General features: G+C 46.6%; 1 protein-coding gene across 1 annotated transcript in view; it reads right to left on the reverse strand.

Annotated features, from left to right (window-relative positions):
- LOC138527535 (uncharacterized) overlaps positions 1-23,300 on the reverse strand; it is a 536,309-nt gene that overhangs the window by 168,422 nt on the left and 344,587 nt on the right. Inside the window, exons 4-6 of the mRNA XM_069638782.1 lie at positions 8,082-8,451; positions 7,379-7,983; positions 6,658-6,882 (exon numbers count right to left, since the gene is read on the reverse strand). Coding sequence (XP_069494883.1) covers positions 6,658-6,882; positions 7,379-7,983; positions 8,082-8,451 — 1,200 coding nt within the window. The remainder of the gene's footprint in view (positions 1-6,657; positions 6,883-7,378; positions 7,984-8,081; positions 8,452-23,300) is intronic.

Below are 23,300 nucleotides of genomic sequence, written 5' to 3' on the forward strand. Positions count from 1 at the left end.
GGGAGTAAGGGGAATCCAGGGTGTCCAGGGTGGCTGCAGAGGGGAAAGAGGCAGGGGTGTGCCATTTCGGCACAATGTTGTGCCACGTGTTGGTGCAGTCATGCCACCACCCCCTGTGGCTCCGGGAGATGCAGCTCTTGCATCTGGCACTGGCGGCCATGTGACCCGGCAGTCCGTTTCATCGACTGCCACAGGCCCAAGGGTAGTGGTAGCTGCAGGTGCAGCTGTGGACACCACCGCCCAGGCTCAGGGTTGGCCAGCGCATGCTGTGTTGGCACCTGAAGAGTCCCAGGATGATTTTCAGTAGGTCAGGAGGCACACCATAAGTGCATGCAGGGCTGCCCTGACCGAGGCACGTGTCCCTGGGGCAGTATTGTCATCTGCTGCCCCGAGCAGCCGGGTGTTGGCAAGTGCATGGGCAGATGCAGCCGACACCACCCCGGCTGTGAGTCTACCATCCAGGACAGTCCCGGTCAATGACCCTGGCAGAGCGGATGTTGCTGTGCAGGGTCCATTCCAGGGCATCCAGCAGCCACTGATGCAAGTCAGGGCTTCCGTCCTTGTTCCACCTGCCACTCCTTCGGTTCAATCCACCAGCGCCACTGCCCATACTGATCAGGGTGGCATTTGCCAGCCAGGGTCCGGACCACTGCTCAAGAGGAGGAAGGTTGCATCTGCAGCACCGGCTGGGAGCTCAGACACGGCTCCGGCCTCCGGCACATCGAGGAAGAAGCCTTTCTGCACGCAGGAACTGGACTTCCTTGTGAACTATGTGCGGGAACACAACCGTGATATGCTAGTGGGGCCGAATTGTCAGACTACAGCTGCCCAGCGTATGTCCCACTGGAAGCATGTTGCGGATTGTGTAAGTGAGGTGAGGTGTGCACAGCTCAAGAGTACAAAAAGCATTGGGATGAACTTCGACGCTGTGCTAAGGCGAAGCCTGCCTCCAATTATGCCATGACTGGGTTGACAGGCGGTGGGTCACCAGCTCAGGAGGAAGACCTCACTTCGCACGAGTCAGTCGCTGCGGAGTTCATAACGGCAGAATTGTACGATGGAGTGGGAGAGATGCTGAACTTTGATGCCCCGTCCAGTGAGTGTTGTCGCGCGTTTGTCCAGACCATGTGTGGTTTGCTTGTGTGATGTGTTGTGCTTGACTGCCACTACATGCTATGTGTGCATGGTTGTCATGTGCAAGTCATGCAATGCTTCACTGATGCGTGCCTGCTTTGCAGGATGCTGGACATGTAGAGCAGATGGGGACTGTCCTCATCACCACACCTGCACCGTGCTCACATGCTAGTCACCCGGCTGCCCGTCCGGTCCATGTTCCAGCTCACTGGCCCTTCTGCATGTAGCCTGGGGTGTCTTTCCACTCAGCACTGGGACTATGTCATCGCATGACTGACGTGCATGTGTGTTCTGCCTGGATGCGGGTACTCCACGTAGGCATGCTCCCTTGCCCCTCCACCCCACTGCACCCCAATTTCACCATGACACTGGTGGGTGTCATGTTGGACTAATGCAATGGCCTGTTAAATGCTCCTGTGTACATGCACACTTCTTCCTGCCAACCTGCCAGACGCATACAGTGGCCTACACACTCTGTCCTTGATGCAGGGTGTCTCACTGGGACTGTGCAGATGGCAGATGCTCCGCAGGGACATGAGTGCCCATTCATGCTCCATGTGCATTCCATGCATGCCCCTATGTATCCTTGCCCGGATGATCATTGTAGTACGTGTCCAGGATGACCTACATTGAATGGCATTTGATCATCCATTCCATGCCCACTCTGGCTCAGTCCTGCATCACGCACATGTTTAGGGTGTCACAGTCTGTGTGGGGCATAGGCCCCCCCTATTTCAGGCCCCCTGACTCTGTTCAACTGGTGTAGTGGCTTCTGCACACATGAGTATACTACTGAGGGTTCCTCATGTGTCCTGCTTACTGTCCCATTCTCATCTACTGTGTTGTCAGTTGACTCAGATGATGCAATTGACGCTAGTCAACACTGTCTGCCAATACACAGGTCTCTGGTCACCCTTTGGCTGCCATGCAATGCCTCCCTACATTTTCACTTGCGGGGGGGGGGGTGTGGGGGGGTTTGCCTGTAGGCATGCAACCCATTGCATGCACATTGCACGTGATGCCTGAACTTGCCCTTACACTGCCTTCAGGTTTATTTATTGACATCATAATGTATTTGTTCATGTAGATAGTGGGTAAGGTACACATGTTCTGCACTGCACCAACCCACTTCTGAGCCATGTTACACCGTTCTACATGACTACTCACTGCTGCAATGTCAAAGTGACCTGGCATGTATGGTCGGATTTTCATCCCTTCTCTCTGTCATGTATGCCACAGGCACAGGTGCATCCTGTGACACATGTACTCAGTATTGGAACTCCCTAGTGGGTGTTTAGTTAAGTTGATAGGTCAATGTGCGGCCTACAACTGGTATGGGGCGCAGATTGAATGTAGCCTGCAAATTGGTTTGTGATGACTGTGGAGCTGCCTTCACGTGTGTATGTGTACACTTTCACATGCATCAAAGCAAGCAGCGCTGTAGCTTTGCTGTATTAGATGCTGTTCATGTTCACAATACAGGTGTACAGGGAAAGGTGTGTTTTGGAACGCTTTCACATGTACATATGCAAGCAGCTTCAATGTTGTGTAGTGCAACATTGCGCCTACTCACTTATGTGTGTGTAAAATTGTTAATTTACACATGTGTCTTCCGCAGCTTTTTTATTGACTGACTGATATGTAGTTGATTGACGTTAATGCTGGTGAGATTTCAGCATTGCGCACGTTATGTTCAACTGGCATAATACTTAAGGTGCACTGTTGTGCAGTATGTGTACGCCCAGGCCCACTTAGCTGATATGGTGGGGCCTGGCCGTGCATAATTTACACACGGAATAATGGAATAGGGCACATTCATAGCACAATGTGCTCAATCAGGCCCTGAGGGGTGTTCAGGAGGCTTCATGGCCTGCAGCTCGGACCGTACTAGCCGTTATGGTTCCTCATGCCTGGTTGCAGGCCCTTGCTTTGTTCGGGACATTCACTATATCTACATGGCCCATGACACCCGGTACGGGCCGAGCTGCAGATGGATGAGCTATATTGGTGATGATGGTTTAGTGATGCATGTGTACATGCATATTACGTGTGTCATTGGGCCTCATTACAACCTTGGTGCTAAGTGCACCAACTTTACCACCATGGTGTAAACTCCGTTTACACCATGGTGGATGGCGGATTTACCGCCCCATTCCAAGGTGAGTGGGGCGGTAAATCCCCATTTCCCATTTACCCTTCCCCATTCCCATTTTTGCCCCATAGGGCATAATGGGAGTGGGGAAGGCGCTAATTACGGCACCATAAATTACGGTGCCGTAATTAGCACCAAGGCGGTTTAGCGCCATGGATTTTAACGGCTGCTAAAAGCAGCCGTTAAAATTGGAATCAGGCGTTAAGGGTTAATGACGGCGTTAACCCTTAACGCCTGAGTTGTAATGAGGGCCATTGTGTGTTTGGATCCACTTGCAGCTGTGGTCAATTTGCAGTTCATACACTCTCCTTAATTGGAAAAAGGTATCTATCCTGTCCCTTCGTGGTGCCACTAGCCCTAGGCAGCGCTGCGGTACCGACTATCGAAAAAGGATATAAGAAGGGAAACTCACCCTATCCTTTACATGTGGTGAAATAATTTACAAATAGCCATTGCCACAATATGTTTTTATCGATATCCTAATTTTTGCACAAAGTGATTATAAAATTGCAGCTTAGGAATACACATCCCCTATCTGCACACTATGGTACAATGGACAGTTCACGTGGGACTAGACGTCACAACTTTGGACCATTTATATTCCCTCTGAGATGTATGTCAGATTGTCCCTAGTGTAGTATAAAACATTTAAGAATATAAATAACTCTCTCAACTTGTTGTCATACCCCCACACATTGTCTCTCCCTTAGGAGTATACACAAGGTTTGGTATTCGTGAGAGAACGTAATCTTCACATAAAAAACTATTTAGAATGTCCACATCATAAATTCAATTGTCCAAGATTGCTCAAGTCCACTGTGTGTCGCTCTTATTGACGCGGCATCTAAAACTCTGGTCGACCGGGTTAAATGATTTTCTTTCGTGTATCATCTTCAACAGGACCCATTACTTCTTTTATTAGACCCAATCTGTGCGCCCCTCAGAAGCGTAATTACGGCAAGTTCTGTGGGGCAGACAGAGAGAGAGTCAAAATGACTTCTCCCATGTTTCAAAATAGAGTGTCTAACAATTTTTACAAATTTGATGTTATACAATTGTTATTTTTTAGAAAAAACATATTCAATTAATGAAAGTCCCTTGCAAGACATTATTTGACAAGCTAGATCCCCCTCCTTTCTTCCACCCTCAATAGGTATACAACATTATTTTAGAGAATTCCAGGTGTAGATGCTCCTACCTGAGTTTCTTGTTGTACGTGCACTTCTGTGTCACGCCTAATTCAAGGATTTTGGGCAGTTCTTGTTAACCAGGTCAATGCACCTGTGTCGATGCCTGATCTGAAACACAAGGTGATCACCTGTTTAACTCCCCATTTAGCGTGCTCTGCATTCCTTATTGATCATGTTTACTAAATGTCACAATACTGACGTTATCTCTTAATTACTTGACTGAAGTTTTGACATAGCTGGTTGAGTCAGTAGTGAAGAGAACTGTTGTTGTTATATCTGGGACAGTCCTATGACAAAAAGGAACCCAGTTCTTACAAACTCCCAGATGATTATTATTAGTGTTCTACAATTGTATGCACTATTTTCTATTCACCATCCATGTGATCTTTCCATTATCCATATTACACCCATTCCCAGCATTAAATGTAATCACCTCGTGTTTCTAGTAGCGGTGAACGCCGTGTGCTCACATCGTGCCTCAGAGTGAGCGTACCTCATACATTCTAAGACATGCTGTCAAAGCTCGTAGCGTGCTGTATCTGTCCACTTACTTAATCCCTTCTCAGCGGATTCACTCGATTTTTCCGCGAGGACCACTGTCTTCTCACAGCGTTGAACCTCTTCTGCTGTACGCGAGATTCGCATGTTACCATATCCTATTTGTGGCTTTCTTTTTTGTAGCCATGTTGGAATGGAGACCGCATTGAATGATATTGCGGCCATCTTGGGACGGGTTCTTCGTCCAAAAAGGCAGCCGCCATATTTGTATGGGTAATACAACTCCCTACAGATAATCCGGTTATGCTGTTGTACCTGATGGGGGATCGATCAATAAGTAACTCGTAACTTCCGTTTCACTTTTTCAAAATTAAACTGTGTAAGCATTGCCATATTTTTCTTATTGCCAATATATTATAGTATAGCTGATTCGGCCCATGTAATTAGATGTACCTAAATACAGGATTTTTGTATACACAATTCTGTATGCAAAAATGAGGATCACATCACCCCTACCAATTGCCTTTATGCACTATAAGACATCCCTCTAGTATGTACTCTTATTCTGTAGAGTTGGGCGATGATGTCAATCTCCCATTGATTTCAATAGGTGAGTGAACACCTTTTAGTGAGATCAGCCCTATTATACAGTTATTTTAATAAAGTTATTTTAATAGTGCCAGGGAGTTCCATTGTATCTCTTCGTTTAAGCCATATTTGATTGTGTTTAAACGAAAGATCCATTGCTGTTCTTTCTTAAGAAGGATGTCATGGAAATTTCCACCTCTCCAGGGTAAGTGTACCTTTTTAAGTATTGTCCACTTGAAATATTCCCCCGTATGTTGCTGTGATACAAAGTGGCAGACTAGTGGTGCTGTCAATTTCTGTGTCCTCAAACAGGATTTATGCTCGATCAATCTTGTTTTTACTGGGCATGCTGTCATCCCAATATACTTCAAGTTACACGGACAGGTAATGAGGGATATAACCCCCTTCGTGTTGCAATTTGTCAAATATTTTGGTATCCACAGTGTCTTCCACCCTATATCGTTGGATTTACTCCTACTGGTCTGCTTACACATCACGCATACTCCACACGGCGTGTGTCCAGCCGGACTACTGGTATCCCAGAGAGTATTATGATTGTCATTCTCCTTTGGCTCAACCAGTGTGTGTACGAGTTTATCTCGGATATTCATTCTCCATTTTATGGCAAAAGCTGGAGATGCTAATTCCATAGTGCCAGTATTTAGAATTGGCCAGAGCTTTTTAATCTCTCTCTTCAAGATGTTGAAGATGGGAGAGTAACTTAAAACTGCTGTAATGGTATCCCCCTGGATCTTCTTCTCATGCTGTTGCAAAGTTGTTGCACGTGGTATGTTTCTCGCACGTTTCTGAGTGTCTTTTACGATTTTTTGCAGGGGTATCCTCTTGTCAGCAATTGCCGTTTCAGTTCTCCCGATTTGTGTTGGTAATCTGAGACTCTCTTGCACGTGAGCCCATATCGCAAGAATTGCCCAAATGGCAAATTGTTGCGTAGGGCACTTGGGTGGTAGCTGCCATAATTTAATAGTGCATTCCGGTCGGTCAATTTTTTATAGACCTTCGAAATTAAACCTCCATCTACTGCTACAACATGTAAATCCAAAAAATGTGTTTCTGTTTTGCTATAGACAATAGTACATTTTAGGAACGGACTTTGTTCATTTAGCCATTGATGGAATTCATGGAGTTTCTCCTCGCTGCTCTCAAAGATGATGAAGATATCATCAATGTATCTCCGCCACACCTTGATGTTCTTCAAAAATGGGTTAGTGGCAGAGTATACATGTTCTTTCTCAAAATGGTCCACGTAAAGAATGCCAAACTCAGGGCAAACGTCGCACCCATAGCCGTCCCAGAGATTTACTGATAGAAACAGTCGTTAAATAGAAAGAAATTCTTAGTTAGGACTATTTCTGTCAATGCAGTGATGAAACCAACGTGTGCCCTATTTAGATTGATGTTTTGTGACAGGTGTCATCTCACCATCTCAATTGTTTCCAGTTGGGGGATACTCGTATAGAGCGATTCCACATCCATTGTCACCAGCCATTGCTCAGTGGTGTTAAAGGGTAATGTATCTATTAAGACAAGCATGGCCGTTGAGTCTTTGACATATGATTGCATCCTAGGTATGTCATCCCGGAGAAATCTATCCACATATTGTGATAGGGGCTCTAAAATGGATTTTATCCCTGACACAATGGGTCTCCCAGGAATTGGAAAGATCCCCTTATGCACCTTTGGTAGTGCATAAAACACTGTAGTTCGCGGATTCGGCTGTGTGAGAAAAACCGCCTCATTGTTGGTAACTAACTCTTCCAATAGAGCTTCTGCCACCAATGGTGCAATTAGATTAGACCTCGGATAATTGGTGTGGGGTCTGCTGGCAGCCTCTGGTAGCTTCTTTCATCCCTTAGAAGTTCGATGACCATCTTCTCATAGTCTTCTTGGTCCATTATTACTGTGCCCCCCTTATCTGCCGGTTTTATCACAATAGCATCATTTTTTGCCAAATCATTCAATGCCGCCAATTGGTCTTTTGTACAGTTAATATTAACAAATGGAAGGGTCCCTTCCAACTCCTCCAATTTCTTCATAAGGGCCTGCTCAAATGTTGATGATTCTGGTGTATTACTGTATGCTGGCGGAATGAATTGTGACGGAGGTCGCAGGCCTGTGTCTTCAACTAATCTTGTGTCATCCTTGTCCGCAAAGAATTGTTTTAGCCTTATCTTTCGCATAAGTTGAGTTAACTCTATGCGAGTCTGGAAAGGGTCGTATCTTGCCGTGGGCACAAATGACAATCCCTTCTGCAGTATTTGTTCTTCCGCTCTTGTCAGATGATGCCGGGAGAAATTCATGATTAGGGAAACATTGGCTGTGGAAAGTTCTGTCCCCTGCTCCGTGTTACTCTCAGTGAGAACATCTACCACCTGGGTTTGCCTCGATTGGCACCGCATTGGCCTAAAAAATTGGGACCTTGTTGTTGTTATTGTGGTTGTTGATTATAACCACCTCCATAGTTGCCCTGGAAGCCTTGTGCATTGAAACACACTTGTTGCCTTGGTCCACCTTGTGTCCATCCTCCTGTTCCCTGCGCTCCATTATTAGAACTGTTACTTGAGTTGTTTGAGGAGGCTGAGCTGTTATTTCTGTAGTTTCTCTGTCCACCGAGAGGATTAGCTAAATGAGCGTTCCGTCTCGCTAGCTTGGCTTCTGATGTATAGTACTCCTCTGTGGTATACGGATATACTTTAGCGTGTTCAAATACTGCTAAGTCTTTTTTCAATTTTAGAATTTTTCTCGCCGTATTCATCTCCTTAAATTCGTTCAAAGTAACATCTAGTGCAGACAATTTCATTTTAAAGGCTTCAATATCAATTGAGTCTTTAATCGTTGTCAGTTTGGTTTCCAATTCTCTCACCAGTTTGTCTGCAATGGATTTAGCAGTATTAATTATTAGTATTAGCCAGTCCCGCATACATTTGCTGGCAATGAAGGACCAATCTTTGCGGAACTGTAGGTGTTCCAAGATAATTTGTGGCTCGACCTTATGATAAGACCATTTGGTGCTGCATGGGCCCAGAGATATTCGGTCATCAGGGCCCCATGTAGCTCAGCCCTTATAATCTTTTTCCAGAGGATTTCAACTTCATTCCACTCGTCTGAACTTGTGTTACTCTGCCCTGGTATGTTGAGCCCCAGGAGGGATGGATTAGATAATATCCCTTCCACCAGGTCTTCTGCATAGGCAAGGTAATTTGTGTCCACCATACTGGATATATTCATGTAGTTATTATGACTAATGTCAATCCTAAAAGATGAGGGAAGAGAGGTGGAGGGGGTCTTGTCGCCTATCTCTTATTTGGATAATAATTAGCGAGTTGAGACCAAGCTCTTCTCGCATCTCATTATATGATTTCAATCCCAGCAGTGGAAAAACCACTGCATGAAGGCTATAAAAAACACAGGGAAGTTTTTTTAAATAAATATACCTCTAGTCTAGGGTACTTTGTCCTTTCTTTTTACCACAATCTATATTTAACACACAAAACAGAAATCGGAGAACAGCTTCTCCCGAGCTAGTTAGTTACTAAGCAATCAATGCACAGCCCTTACACTCTCCTTAATTGGAAAAAGGTATCTAACCTGTCCCTTCGTGGTGCCACTAGCCCTAGGCAGCGCTGCGGTACCGACTATCGAAAAAGGATAGAAGAAGGGAAACTCACCCTATTCTTTACATGTGGTGAAATAATTTACAAATAGCCATTGCCACAATATGTTTTTATCGATATCCTAATTTTTACACAAAGTGATTAGGATGGTGATGTCATACCAGACACAGGGTTGCTAACACACCAGCAACCCGGCACAAGTGGGGGACGTGGGGTGGTAGGCCCTGAGAACCCACTTGTGCTCCAGATCATCGTGTCTAGGGCTGGCAATGAGTCTAGCCCGGATGATCACTCTGACGACAATGTCGCGTTGGATGCGCGTCATGTCCATTAGTCATTCTGATGTGGACAATCCTCTGTCCGCGACACCTGCACTGAGGGGCCAGACGGTGGTGGGACGTCCGCCTGTGGTGGATCGGGACGCATGGTCACACTCCACACCAGTTGCTGATGTGCCTGGGGCATCACGTCAACGGAGGAATTGTTACGCTCACCTGGTTCCCACAGGGGCGTCGATCGGACCCAGGCAGCTGCGGTCTCCACCAACGTGATGCGTAGTGCAGAGATGACATTCTGGACTGGCCCGCCTAATCTTGTCTGCTTGACCCGCAGAAGTATTCTCCTGCAAGTGGAGAAAGGGATTTAGCCCCGTGGTTTTTAGTGATGGTCCCTCCCAAATGTTCTCGTTCTCCCCACTAGTCACATCCGATATTCCCAATTAGTATCCTCACCTTATGTTTTAAAATGATGAGCTCTCCATCCTGCATGGTATGCAGGGGCGCGTAGATACCAGTTACTTCACTGGTTTGAGGTACTGGAAGAGTTCCGGAGGAATATTGACTCTGGGGTTTATAAAGTTCAAAGAGTTCAAAATGCCTGATGTTCACTCTTGCATTCCCTTGTTGAATTGCAGCTAAAAATATTGTCTGGAGGCTGCTGATGGCGTTCAGGTAAGAGTCTCTATTACCCAACACAGTCCGGTAAAAGTTGTGTGAGTTTAACTTGTTGTTTTCTCTCCCTTTATAGATGCGGCATAAGAAGATGTGGCGTATTGAAGGGTAATGCCTCCAGTGGTAAATCAGGTAAGTCTGGTGGTAAAAGTGATTGTATTTGTCGGCTCTCTAGGCTCACCTTGTTATTCCTTTTGTTTTCCCCCAGAGACTGGAGTTCGCCGAAGAAAATGATGATGGCTGCGACGAGTCGAAAGATGCTGTGGACTGGTGAGTAAGACACAACGCTGCTGCTGGCGATGCGACGTGTGCTGAAGTAATGTCCTTTCAGGCTCGGGGTCGTGCTAGATCCATAATCAGGTAAGGGATTAAATAATGTCCATGATCTAATCTTTTCTCCTTCTTTCCCCTTTTTCTAGGAGCTCCGGATTCGAGGCGGGCGTGGCAGAAGACTGGATGCTGGCTTGCAGGCACGGTAAGTGTTACGTTGCAGAATGCAGAATAACGCAAAGCGTGTGTTGCTGGTCGGGCGTGGTTTAAATAGCCTCAAAAGTAGTCCCAGGTAAGAAGTCCCTAGAACCACACCCGAGTAAGAAATAGTCCCTGTAGTAAAATAGTCCCCTCCAGGCTTCACGTTGGCTTGGATCCATTTGCAGCATGGTCTGCCTGAAGTAAGTAATGACTATGAGCCTGGCGCCCTAGGCGCCAGGACTGATTTCTACTATGAGCCTGGCGCCTAAGGCACCAGGACTGAACCCAGATAGCCCCTAGCTGGGGCTGCTGGGTCTTTAATAAATGTCTGGATGCCTGCTCCTGGGGCTGATGGGCTTGGTCCAGATGCCCGGGGGTAGGCATCATGACAGCACTCCCCCCCCCCAAGGCCCCTCCTAAAGTTGTTCTTCCACTGGGCCCTGGTTTGTCTGGGAAGTTCCGATGGAATCTCTTCACCAACCGAGGTGCATGAACGTGGTCACTGGGCTCCCATGACCTTTCTTGTGGTCCGTAACCCTTCCAAACGATTAAATAACAAAGTTTTGATTTAACCATCTTAGAGTCCAGGATATTTTTTACCTCGAATTCAGGTTCTCCATCTATCAGGATGGGGTCAGGTGGTTTGGTTAATCTTGTTCCGGGTTGAACTGGTTTTAGAAGTGAAACATGAAAGACAGGATGGATCCGCGTATTAGAGGGTAATTCTAATTCGACGGCCACCGGGTTGATAATGGCTTTAATGGTGTAAGGTCCCAAATATCTAGGATTAAAGGTTCGAGTTCCTTTTAGAGGTATGTGTTTTGTAGCCAGCCAAACTTGATCTCCAATCTGGTATTCGGGAGTGTCACTTCTATGTTGATCAGCATTTTTCTTGTATTTCTCTTTTGTTTGTTTCAAATGTTCAGTTGCCTCCTTAAAGGCTTGTGTAATAGTAGAGTGCAGATGGGTCACTGCCGGCATTTCTAAGTGCTGGGGCGAATCGAGATCTGAGGTTCGAGGATGATGTCCATATATGGTATAAAAGGGGCTCTGTCCGGTTACTGAATGTACTGAGTTATTGTATGCAAATTCAGCAATCCATAAAATATCCTTCCAATTGCTTTCGGTCTGGTGTAGCATGCAACGTAGGTATTGTTCAAGAGTCTGGTTGGTCCTCTCCGTCTGACCATCGGTCTGGGGATGGTGACTGGTTGATAACCTCACATCGATTTGCGCCAATTGACAACATTTCTTCCAAAATTGCTAAATGAATTGACTACCTCGGTCAGAGACCAATACGGAAGGAAATCCATGTATTCGAACAATGTTTTCGAGAAATTCCTTGGCCACAATTGAAGCGGAAGGTAATCCCTTTAAAGGAATAAAGTGGGCCATCTTGGAAAAAAGATCCACAATAACTAGAATGGTGTTAAACCCATTACACAGAGGTAGATCTGTAATAAAGTCTAAATACAAAGTGTGCCAGGGTGTGGGTGGAATATCCAAAGGTTGTAAAAGACCGGCTGTTTTTTTCTTCTGACTTTTGTTTTGGGCGCAGATACCACAAGACATCACAAATGAGTTTACGTCTTTTCGCCAGATCGGCCACCAGAATTGTCTTTTAATTTTAGCTTCAGTCTTTGCAATACCTGGGTGTCCTTCCATCAGAGCATCATGGTAATTGGAGATGACTAGTTCTTGTAGTTCCTTGTGTGGTAGAAATAGAAGCCCTTGATAGTAAGGTAAGTCATTGATGACTGAATAATCTTGGCCCTTTTCCACCCAGTCCTGCAGGGCTGCTGAATCGATAGGTTGTTGGATTTTTAAATTAATATCTTCTAAAGTCTGTAGAGTAGTTATGCCAAGAATTCTTTGTTCTGGAATTATAGGCACCGGTTCTGGGTTCGAATATGCTTCTCCCATCCCTATTCGGGATAAGGCATCTGCCTTACCATTCTTGAAACCTGGTCGATAAGTGATCACGAAATCGAATTCGGCAAGGAATAATGCCCATCGAAGTTGACGCGATGATTGGGCCTTGGCTGTTTTTAAATATTGCAGGTTCCTGTGATCGGTGATTACAGTAATGGTGTGCCTGGCACCGAGAAAATAATGCCGCCAAGCCTTGAAGGCGGATTTGATGGCTAACAACTCTTTATCGGTAACCGCATAGTTTAACTCGGGGGCCGAGAACTTTCTGGACCAAAATGCAACTGGATGACGTTGACCGGTTTCAGGATCCTTCTGGGACAGGACAGCTATCATGGCTAAACTGGATGCATCGGTTTCGACTACGTTTGGGAGCTCGGGGCGTGGATGCTTCGAGACAGGTGCCGACGTGAATTTCAATTTCAGCTCTTGGAAGGCCTTTTCAGCCTCTTCGGTCCACAAGAAGCGTTTGCCTTTTCGGAAAAGTGCTGTGATGGGGTGTACAACATGTGAGAAGTCAGGAATAAATCTGCGGTAGAAATTAGGAAATCCAAGCATGCTTTGTACCCCTTTAACTGAACTGGGTGATGGCCATTTGAGAATTGCATCCACCTTTCGAGAGTCCATTCGGACTCCTTTTGGAGTCAGGATAAATTCAAGGAATTCAACTTCTGTAGCATGAAAAACACATTTTTCCAATTTTGCATATAACTTGTGCTGACGTAGTTTCTCGAGGACTGCACGAACGTGCTTAACATGGTCTGATTCTGAGGAGGAGTACACTAGAATATCGTTGATGTATACGACAACACAGACGTCAATGAGTTCACGAAGGACATTGTTCATAAAATACTAGAAGTCTGCTGGTGCATTGCACAACCCGAAGGGCATCACCTGATATTCGAATAATCCGTACTTGGTACGAAAGGCAGTCTTCCATTCGTCACCTTTCTTTACACATACCAGATGATATGCCCCTCGGAGATCTAATTTAGTGTAGATGCAAGCATCCTTTACTTGGTCTAGTAATTCGGGGATCAGAGGCAATGGGTATCGGTTCTTTCACCGTAATCTGATTTAATGCGCGATAGTCTATACACGTTCTGAGGTCACCTTCCTTTTTAGGTACGAAGAATAAATCTGAGGATGCAGGGGACTTGGAAGGACGAATGAAGCCATTAGCAAGGTATTGATCCAAGTATTGTCGTAGGTGTAGGTTTTCGGGTTCCGTAAGGGCATAGATCCTACTGCATGGAGGTTGTGCACCGGGTATGAGGTCGATTTGACAATCGTATGATCTGTGAGGTGGTAAGGTGTTTGCCTGTTCTTTTTGGAAAACATCCCGGAATTCTTGATATTCCTGAGGTAACTGCACGACTGGATTAGTGACTGTGGCCAGGCCTTTGTTCAAGGTTTTTTCCGGGTAACAGGTGTGCGCACAATCCAGGAAGGTTATTCTCTTCTCTCGCCAATCAATACAAGGATTATGTGTTTCCAACCAAGGTATCCCCAGTATTATTTGGAACTGCAGGGCTTTGATTAAATCAAACACAATAGTCTCTCAATGCCCATCCTGACCCAACAATGTCATCTCTGTAGTGGAATGAGTTACAGGCCCAGAGGCAATTTCAGTTCTGTCGACTGCGGTGATGACATCCGAAGTGGTCTTTTTGCAGAGAGGTAGATTCATCCTAGAAGCCAATTTGTGGTCTGTATAGTTTCCTACGGCCCTGCTATCGATGTATGCCCTTACTGCATGCAAACGTGATGGCTGCCTTGGATCGATAAGGACCATTGGTATGATTAGGTGCGAGGTCTGAGTGTCCTTCTTCAAGCTCGGCAAGCGGACCTCTACGCTTGTCGGGTGTGGTCGTTTCCCGAATCAGGCTCTGTTTGATTTCTAACAGCAACTCCGACTACTTTCTTGGATGGTTTTATAGGGCAATCCCGTAGAAAATGTCCTGAGGCCCCACAGTACAGACACAATTGCATCTGCCGTCTCCTTTCTCTTTCCTTTTGAGTTAGGGGTCCCTTAACCCCCCCGGATCTGCATAGGTTCTGATGCATCTGTTCCTTTGGGGTTAACATTGGGTTTAACCAATACCCGATTCTCGAACTGAGTTCGATCAGCCTTTCTATTCTGAAGTCGGTGGTCTAACTGGACCACTAAGTCTATATATTCTGCGTAATCCTGAGGTGGGTTCACAACTTGGGCCAAAACATCTTTGAGTTCACCCCGAAGTCCATGATGAAATAATGTAACTCGTTTTTGCTCTGGCCATCCGGTTTCCACCACCAACCTATTGAAGGTTGCGATATAGGTTAGTAGATCCTGATTACCTTGTCGTAGGGATAAAAGTTCGTTATCCAGGGCCTTTCCCTGTGAATGTCTGGCGAATAGTTTTTCCATGCTCAATTGAAAACCCTGAAAATCCCGAAGAAGAGGGTCATCCTGGTTGACTAGTGGAATTGACCAATCCGCTGCGCTGCCACTAAGTTATGATAGTACAAAGGCTACTTTGGCTTGGTCGTTTGGGAAAGCTCCAGGTCTGCATAAAAAGTGCAAGCGGCTTTGGTTCATGAACGCAGCAAACCTTTTCGGGTCCCCAGCAAAACGTTTGGATGGAGCTAAAGGAATGCTCCCTGGTAGAACCATTTGCACAGGATTGCTCGATGAAACAGGAGTTGGATTCCCCCCGACTCCAGGTAGTGGTGTTTGCCCAGCTTGGTTTTGCAGCAGTTGTCTAGCAAGATCATCAGTGTGCTCCTTTGACATAATCAGTTCTCTCCTGAGGGCATTAGTTTCTTGGCGCGTGGAGTGCACTTCTGCCCTAAGTTCCCCTAACAATTGGGCTAGTTGGTCGGTTTTTGAGGTTTCCATTTCGCCCGGGTGGGGATTTGTAGATAGGCTTAGCGTTCTGTTACGCTCACCTGGTTCCCACAGGGGCGTCGATCGGACACGAACAGCTGCGGTCTCCACCAACGTGATGCGTAGTGCAGAGATGACAGTCTGGACTGGCCCGCCTAATCTCGTCTGCTTGACCCGTAGAAGTATTCTCCTGCAAGTGGAGAAAGGGATTTAGCCCCGTGGATTTTAGTGATGGTCCCTCCCAACTGTTCTCGTTCTCCCCACTAGTCACCTCCGATATTCCCAATTAGTATCCTCACCTTATGTTTTTAAATGATGAGCTCTCCATCTGCGTGGAATGCAGGGGCGCGTAGATACCAGTTACTTCACTGGTTTGAGGCACTGGAAGAGTTCCGGAGGAATATTGACTCCGGGGTTTATAAAGTTGAAAGAGTTCAATATGTCCGATGTTCACTCTTGCATTTCCTTGTTGAATTGCAGCTAAAAATATTGTCTGGAGGCTGCTGATGGCGTTCAGGTAAGAGCTGTATTACCCAACACTGTCCGGTAAAAGTTGCATGAGTTTAACTTGTTGTTTTCTCTCCCTTTATAGATGCGGCATAAGAAGATGTGGCGTATTGAAGGGTAATGCCTCCGGTGGTAAATCAGGTAAGTCTGGTGGTAAAAGTGATTGTATTTGTCGGCTCTCTAGGCTCACCTTGTTATTCCTTTTGTTTTCCCCCAGGTACTGGAGTTCGCCGAAGAAAATGATGGAGGCTGCGGCGAGGTGAAAGATGCTGTGGACTGGTGAGTAAGACGCGACGCCGCTGCTGGCGATGCAACGCGCGTGCTGAAGTAATGTCCTTTCAGGCTCGGGGTCGTGCTAGATCCAGAATCAGGTAAGGGATTAAATAATGTCCGTGATCTAACCTTTTCTCCTTCTTTCCCCTTTTTCTAGGAGCTCCGGATTCGAGGCGGGCGTGGCAGAAGACTGGATGCTGGCTTGCAGGCATGGTGAGCGTTACGCTGCAGAATGCAGAATAACGCGAAGCGTGTGTTGCTGGTCGGGCGAGGTTTAAATGGCCTCAAAAGTAGTCCCAGGTAAGAAGTCCCTAGAACCACACCCGAGTAAAAAATAGTCCCTGTAGTAAAAGAGCCCCCTCCATGCTTCACGTTGGCTTGGATCCATTTGCAGCATGGTCTGCCTGAGGTAAGTAATGACCTAGGCGCCAGGACTGATTTCTACTATGAGCCTGGCACCTAAGGCGCCAGGACTGAACCCAGATAGCCCCTAGCCGGGGCTGCTGAGGCTTTAATAAATGTCTGGATGCCTGCTCCCGGGGCTGATGGGCTTGGTCCAGATGCCCGGGGTAGGCATCATGACAGGAATGTAGTCCTGCAGCCGCGGGCAGTGCCAACCCAACAAGGGCCGTGGCTCCTTGGGACACGCGGGTGTGAAGCCCAGCAATGCGGTGGCCGTGCGCCACCGAGGTATACTGAGTGGGAGCAAGCCATGGTTGCCAATTCTGAACACCGGGGGGCAGCTATTGATAATATCGCTCAGAGCACGGAACGTGTGGCCCAATCCGGGCTCCCCCCTGCCAGGCAGGTGGATCTCCAGCAGCGGGCGGCACAGTCCACGGCCTGCTCGCACAGGCTGGGCATGGTGGCCTCAGACAGGGCACGCCGGGCTGAAATGGTGTCTCTGCGTCAAGCAATTGATGCTCACGCAGAGGCACACAGGGAGGCCCTGAGGGATGACCATAAATCCCTCTGATCTACTCTGGGTGCGCTCTTGATGTCCCAGAGGCAGCGGACAGAGGAGAGGTTGGAACAGCTTGAGAATACCATCTCGGCTGAGCTACGTGCTTGCTGGGAGGTGTTCCAGATGTCATGCCTGGCCATGCAGGAAGAACTCTGTGTTACACGTGCTACCTTACAAGAGGAAGCACGTGTATCATGCGAGGTTCTGCATGCTGACCTACGTGTCATCGCCGAACAGAACCAGGCTCACTGGTCCCACAGACTTGCTGCCGATGAGGGGCAAGCTGCGCATAGGCACGCTCAGGGTACTGTGTCACATCCACCTTTTGAGTCAGAGGGTGAGGAGGACGACAACGTATCTCCCACATAGGTCGGGCCGTGCAGGCGTTGAGCCCATGGAGGCTTTTATTTTATCTCGACATGATCGCATGCGGGTGTTGAGGTGCACTCTGTACCGCCCCCTTCCTGGTTGCCTCCCCCTGGGTCATATGTGGCCATTTTTGATTTTTAAAGTTAGTTTAATTAGTTAATATAGTTTAAAATGGCTTGTCTATTGGTCATTTATGTGACGGTGTGGTGCTTTGTGGCTTTTGAACGCATCCATTGTCTGTTCCAGATGGGCACTTCAAGCTTGTCTCATGTATGTGTTTGGAACTTGGGGTTCTGACTCTCATATGCCACTCCTGCTTCCCCTATCCATGGGCTCGCAAGGATGGTTCGTTGTTACAACCATTTACACAAGGTCATTGGACTTTTGTCATATCTGTGGGCTGTCTGCTGCTGTACTATTTGTTTTTACACCCCTAGTGGGGAAAATGTATGTTTTCTCCACGACATGTCTGCAATCAATTTTGGTGAGTACATCATTGATATGTCGCATTGACGCACTTCATGCACTTCATGCTGTAGACAGTAGCCTGCACCCTTTGGCGGTCAAAGTCACACTGATGGTGGGAGGAGGTCGGATGTAGGTCTCAGACATGGCCCAGTGACAACCAGCGTGAAGACACACACACAGGAAACTTGCCAGCCTCATTAGAAGCTTTTATGCCCTTTCTGCAGGAAAATGAGCCTCCAGAGTACATTTCCCAGCAGACACGGGGCCAAGAACTACAGCAACCTGGCCACGTTGGGTGGTGCACACGTGCGCATGCATGCGCAAGCAGACGCACAGGGCTTGTGCTCAGACGTCCAACAGAAGCAGACGTGTTTCCAGGAGCTCCAAGCAAGGCGGGCAGCACGAGGGGCCACACCCCAGCCGACCTTCCTACATGCCCCTTGCACATGCATGCTAAATTGCGCCAGTGCTGTGGAGCTTGGACAGGCATTGGGGAAGAAGCGCACAGTACAGCTAAGCCGTGTTGAGGAACAAATGCCAAGTGGCTTTACAAGTTGTCAGGGAAACACGCAGGGGGGGGCCGCCCACATCCTCGAGTCCCCCCTGCTCCATAGAGGCTGAGTTATTAGCGCAGTGGCGTTCCTAGCCAGAAACTAATAGAGCGCACGGGGGCACCCAGCGACGCACAGACTCGAGTGCAGTGCATATCATTTGCATATGCAAATTGCCACATGCGCTACCTATGGAAATTCACGGCTGCCAGAACACGACTTGTACTGAAGTCGCACCTTGCCACATGCGTCTAGCAGCTCACCCAAGGACCATTGTATCATGTGTGATCCTTGACACATTGCTCTTCCATTTACCGCAGGGCCACATGTGGCTGCCTTACCGCATTGACAGTGTATGACCCATCATTGAGGCAAGCAAAAGTATACGAACAAAGCAGCAGACAAGAGTGTTTCTTTGGGGAGGAGTTACTAAATTTGAGGCATGAATGGTGTTGTGTGTGTGGTGATAACACACACAGAATAGTAACTCACACTCTCTTTGTAGCATTGAACTGCTCCTGTTACCGGACCTGAGAGTGCGCAGGCAGGGGCCCAGCACTCACCCCAGAGATAAGTCTCTCTTTGGCTTGCATTTGACCCATTTTGTACAATGTGCATGAAAAACATGGTTTCGCTAATTGAGTATGTGTTATTGTCAATAGTTGTATTTTGTCTCTGGCCTACTTGCCCTTGCCCATCTACCTCCCCTCTCCTGACCCTCTTTCCGGTTATCCTGAATACCGATGCCTATCCAAAGAACGGATCCCTAACCCTCTTTCCCTGCCGGGGTCTCGGAGGCCTGTGTAAGTTTTACCTTGCAGGCACCCAGACCGCGTTGGGGGTGGTTGGTTCGTGTCACTCCTGCGCCTGGAGGCCGGAGCTGCGACACTACCCATCAGTTGTTGCATCCTCATTGATTATTCTATGACAAGACAGGAGGCTCATATTATGCATTTCAATATTTACTCTGGAACCACAGCAGCAAAGAAAAAACTTTTACAAACAAAAAAGTTGTAAAGAACATAACTAAATAGAGTTCAATGTCAATGTAAGGGAGCTTCCCAATCCATCATGGAGGACAGGTCATGCCCTGCAGGAGACTAATGAGCAGGGACCCATCCTTATATAAGTCCATTACTCTAAACCCAACTCCTCTTTCTTTGCTGCTGATACCTCAGCTAAGTCACCCCTTTCAGTTGTGTCTTGTATGTTTGTCAGTAGTGGGCCTTGTTAATACATTAGGCCTTAAAAATGTGTAAATATAATGTATTTCTTAATTTTATTGGGTTCCCCTATCATGTGAGGAATATTTATGGTTTTGTCATTGTATCTGGAAAGGCCGTGTGCAGCAGTTACTTTTGCTAATGTGTTTTCTTTTCACAATGTAGCTCGCGCTGGTATGCCTCTGGCTTTTAAGCCGGTTTGATAATGTTTCCTTTCGTTTGTTTATTTAGCTCGCACACTGAGCTAATGGAAGCTTCTGCTTCTCTCCAGGCACGTGCAGGCCTCTTTGATTAATTACTGTCCTGGGAATTCCAGGTGCTGAAGGCTCAGCCTGCGGGGCCCACTGGTCTCATAGGAAGCTACTGCTTTAGACAAGGTGCTCACAGGCCTTTGTTGTTGTTTCAGGAAGCCTTCTCGTGTTAGGGGACACTAAGGAATACTAGGTCTGGTCCATGAGAAGCTTATGCTTCAGTCCCAGTGCGTGGCCCCATTTCATTTCATTTGTTTTCATTTCTTGGAGCATATTGTGTCTGTGGCACAGCCAGTAAGCTTGGTGACTTGTACCTGGAAGGTTGGGGCTTCGAGCCAATCCTCCTACATCAAAATTCTGAAAGCGTTATGAAATAAAATTATAATTTTAAAAGAGGCGCACAGCCCTCTTTTTGTTGGTAAAGCTATTTCAGTGAGCATATCTACAGCATGCAGCTGTAACCTCATTTAGGTTGAAAAGCCTCTATGTTTTTTCTTTATATATATATATATATGTATATATATATATATATTACATGGCCACGGTTGTAGTGGCCATGTAGTTATGGTTAAGTTGCTGTTTCCATAGGAAGAGCACTTTTTGGGTGGCTTATAACTTCGCTCTCCCTGGACGGATCCTCACCAAACTTTGCAAAAAAAGTAGTTGGGTCACTCTGAATGGTTTTGCAAAGTTTGGTGAGGATTCGTCCAGGGGGAGAAAAGTTATAGGGGGGTTCCCAAAACTTTTTTTTTCCCATAGACTGAATGGGAAAAAACTTTGCGCACGGCTACAGCCCGAACCGCTGGACGGATTTACACCAAATTTGCGGCAGGAGCGGCGGCCTGGTCCCAAAAGCGTGCTTTTGTAAATTTGGTGTAAATCTGTCCAGTAGTTTTTAAAAAAATGACCAAAATGTAAGGCAAAAAAATTAGTGATATCTGTGTTCGCTTCGCGGACGGACTTCCCTGTTCGCTCCGCGGACAGCACCCCGATTGGCCCATGGCCTTGCGTCATGTCCACGGACATGCAACGTGTTCGCTGATTGGACGGCGAGGCACGTGGAGCGCGTCAGATTTTCTGTGGCGCCCGCCATCTTGTATTCGCAGTCGACCGCATACAGCGCAGTGAAACGTGGATAAAAAATTGTATTTAGTGCCGTGTGTTGGTGTGTAAGAGTGTTTGGGGAGGGTGGGGGAGTATGAGATAGGTTCAATGTTTTGTTTTTTTATGTGCTAGACGTTTTTGTTGCGTTCGATTTGTCCACGGAGAACACGGCTGTTCTGACATTTTGTAAATAAACTAAATGGTGGGGTGTTTAGAGGACGGAGTATGTGCCATTTTTGTTCGCAAGGAAGGTAAAAATGAGCTATGAACACTCGCGGTGTACTTAATTGTTCGTAAATACACAAACTGGGGGTGTCCTCAGGACGCTGTCCGTATTGTAATCTGTCTAGTTGAATGTGTTCTAAGAACACTCGCATTGTCCCGAAATGGTTGCAATTACACAAAATGGGGGTGTTCTGAGAACGTTGTTTGTATTGTTCATTGTCAGGGTGAAAGTGTTTTAAGAGCACTCCTTTTGTTCGCTAACAGTACAATTTCCTAGGGGCGTCAACCGACTTTTTGTCCACTAAAGAAACGATAAATCGGGCTGGTGTGCGCCGACATTATGTGATAATCCTATGACTGGCGCTATTGACCTGGCTGACTTGCTTTTGCGACACTAAATCATATCTCCCGCCCCTAAGCCTGATATTATCAAAGCATTCATATTCCCTGCCTCTCTCCGTGACGTTACAGGGTGCGTAATCAAACGCGCCCAGTCGTCTCCAGTACTACGCGACTTTACACAGAACCCGGAAGACAACACACATTATGTCACAACACAGCGTGCCACAATTCGGAATATGAAACTGTGGTTTAAAAGTAAACAGCAGGATTGTACATTTGGTAAAGTACATTTATTTCACATGAAATGTTTAGTGAATATTCAGCGATTTGCTATTGTCTCTGCTGTCGATCAGCAAAAGTTTATTTGGAGCCACGCGTTGTTCCTTTGCGGTAGATAGGCTGTTGGTTTATGATAAAAGCAGTAAATGGTCGCTCTGATAATCGGAAGGTTGCTCCAACAACGAGCCATTAGACCACCCTATTGGTTGGTATGTTGTTTGTAGCCGCTAGTACTGCGTAAGGGCATATTGGTCCTTGGCGATTGTCCCATAAAATGGTGAGGGTCATGAAGTTGCATATTTGGACCTGCACCTGGCAGTTGAAGACCCCATCCACTGGAGTCTGTAAATCGTGACATAGGCAACATGGAGCCACATACCTGTTTTAAAAAACATAAATTAGTATCACCAGCCGATCTTCATTAAAAATCATCATTTTATTTATTAGGGCGTGAAAATATTTGCTATCGAAGATAGTGCAACAGAGTATGTTAATAATAAAATAATAATATTTTCCCATTCATATAGCGCTAAGAACCGTGAGGTATCTAAGCGGTGCTTATTATTAACCACGGTGTGTGGTGCTCATTTATCGACAACGGATGGATGAAAGGCTGAGTTTGGCCTTGCCGGGATTCAAACTTGCGTTAGCAAGCTGTGCACGGATGTCAAAGCGAGCGCTGTACTCGCTGTGCCACTTGACAGGCTACAGTGAAGTGGCACAGCGAGTAGAGCGCTTGACCGCCTATAGACCGGATAAATTATTTCTATTAACCCACTCTGTGTCGTCTGCCTTTTTCAGAGCCCTCTAAACGACAGGGGATCAATTCGGCGGTGATAGTGCACGGTAGAAAACATTATGCCACTTTCAACGAACAAGTTCAACTTGAGCGGTCTTTAATGCTACGCTATTGTAATTATATTTGGTATAAAGTAATCTAAAGGGTAACTTACAGTACAATTGCAATTTCCATTGTCTACGAGTGGTGCAGTCCCAAAATACGACTCCGCGTGTGCCAACGATCTTTCGCATAGTGATATAATATATAAAAGTGGTTTCGTTTCAGAAATTTCATCTTTATCTTCTCTTACGTTTTAGCAACACTCCTTCAAGAGAAGTCTTTCATCACATCTCTGTCTGTCAAGGTCAAAACACAATACAACCTTATAGCCCGCTTCGTGAGCCTCTCCGGGGCCCGAGAAAAAAATGGAAGCAGCTGACCTTCACTGTGAACGAGCATAAATTCTTACTTTGCAACATTCTGTGTAAAGCCATCTGTAGAAGTTGTGGAAGCAGCTGACCTTCACTGTGAACGAGCATAAATTCTTACT

The sequence above is a fragment of the Ambystoma mexicanum genome, chromosome 14, assembly GCF_040938575.1.
Source record: "Ambystoma mexicanum isolate Mex_15411 chromosome 14, UKY_AmexF1_1, whole genome shotgun sequence".
NCBI classification, from domain to species: domain Eukaryota; kingdom Metazoa; phylum Chordata; class Amphibia; order Caudata; family Ambystomatidae; genus Ambystoma; species Ambystoma mexicanum.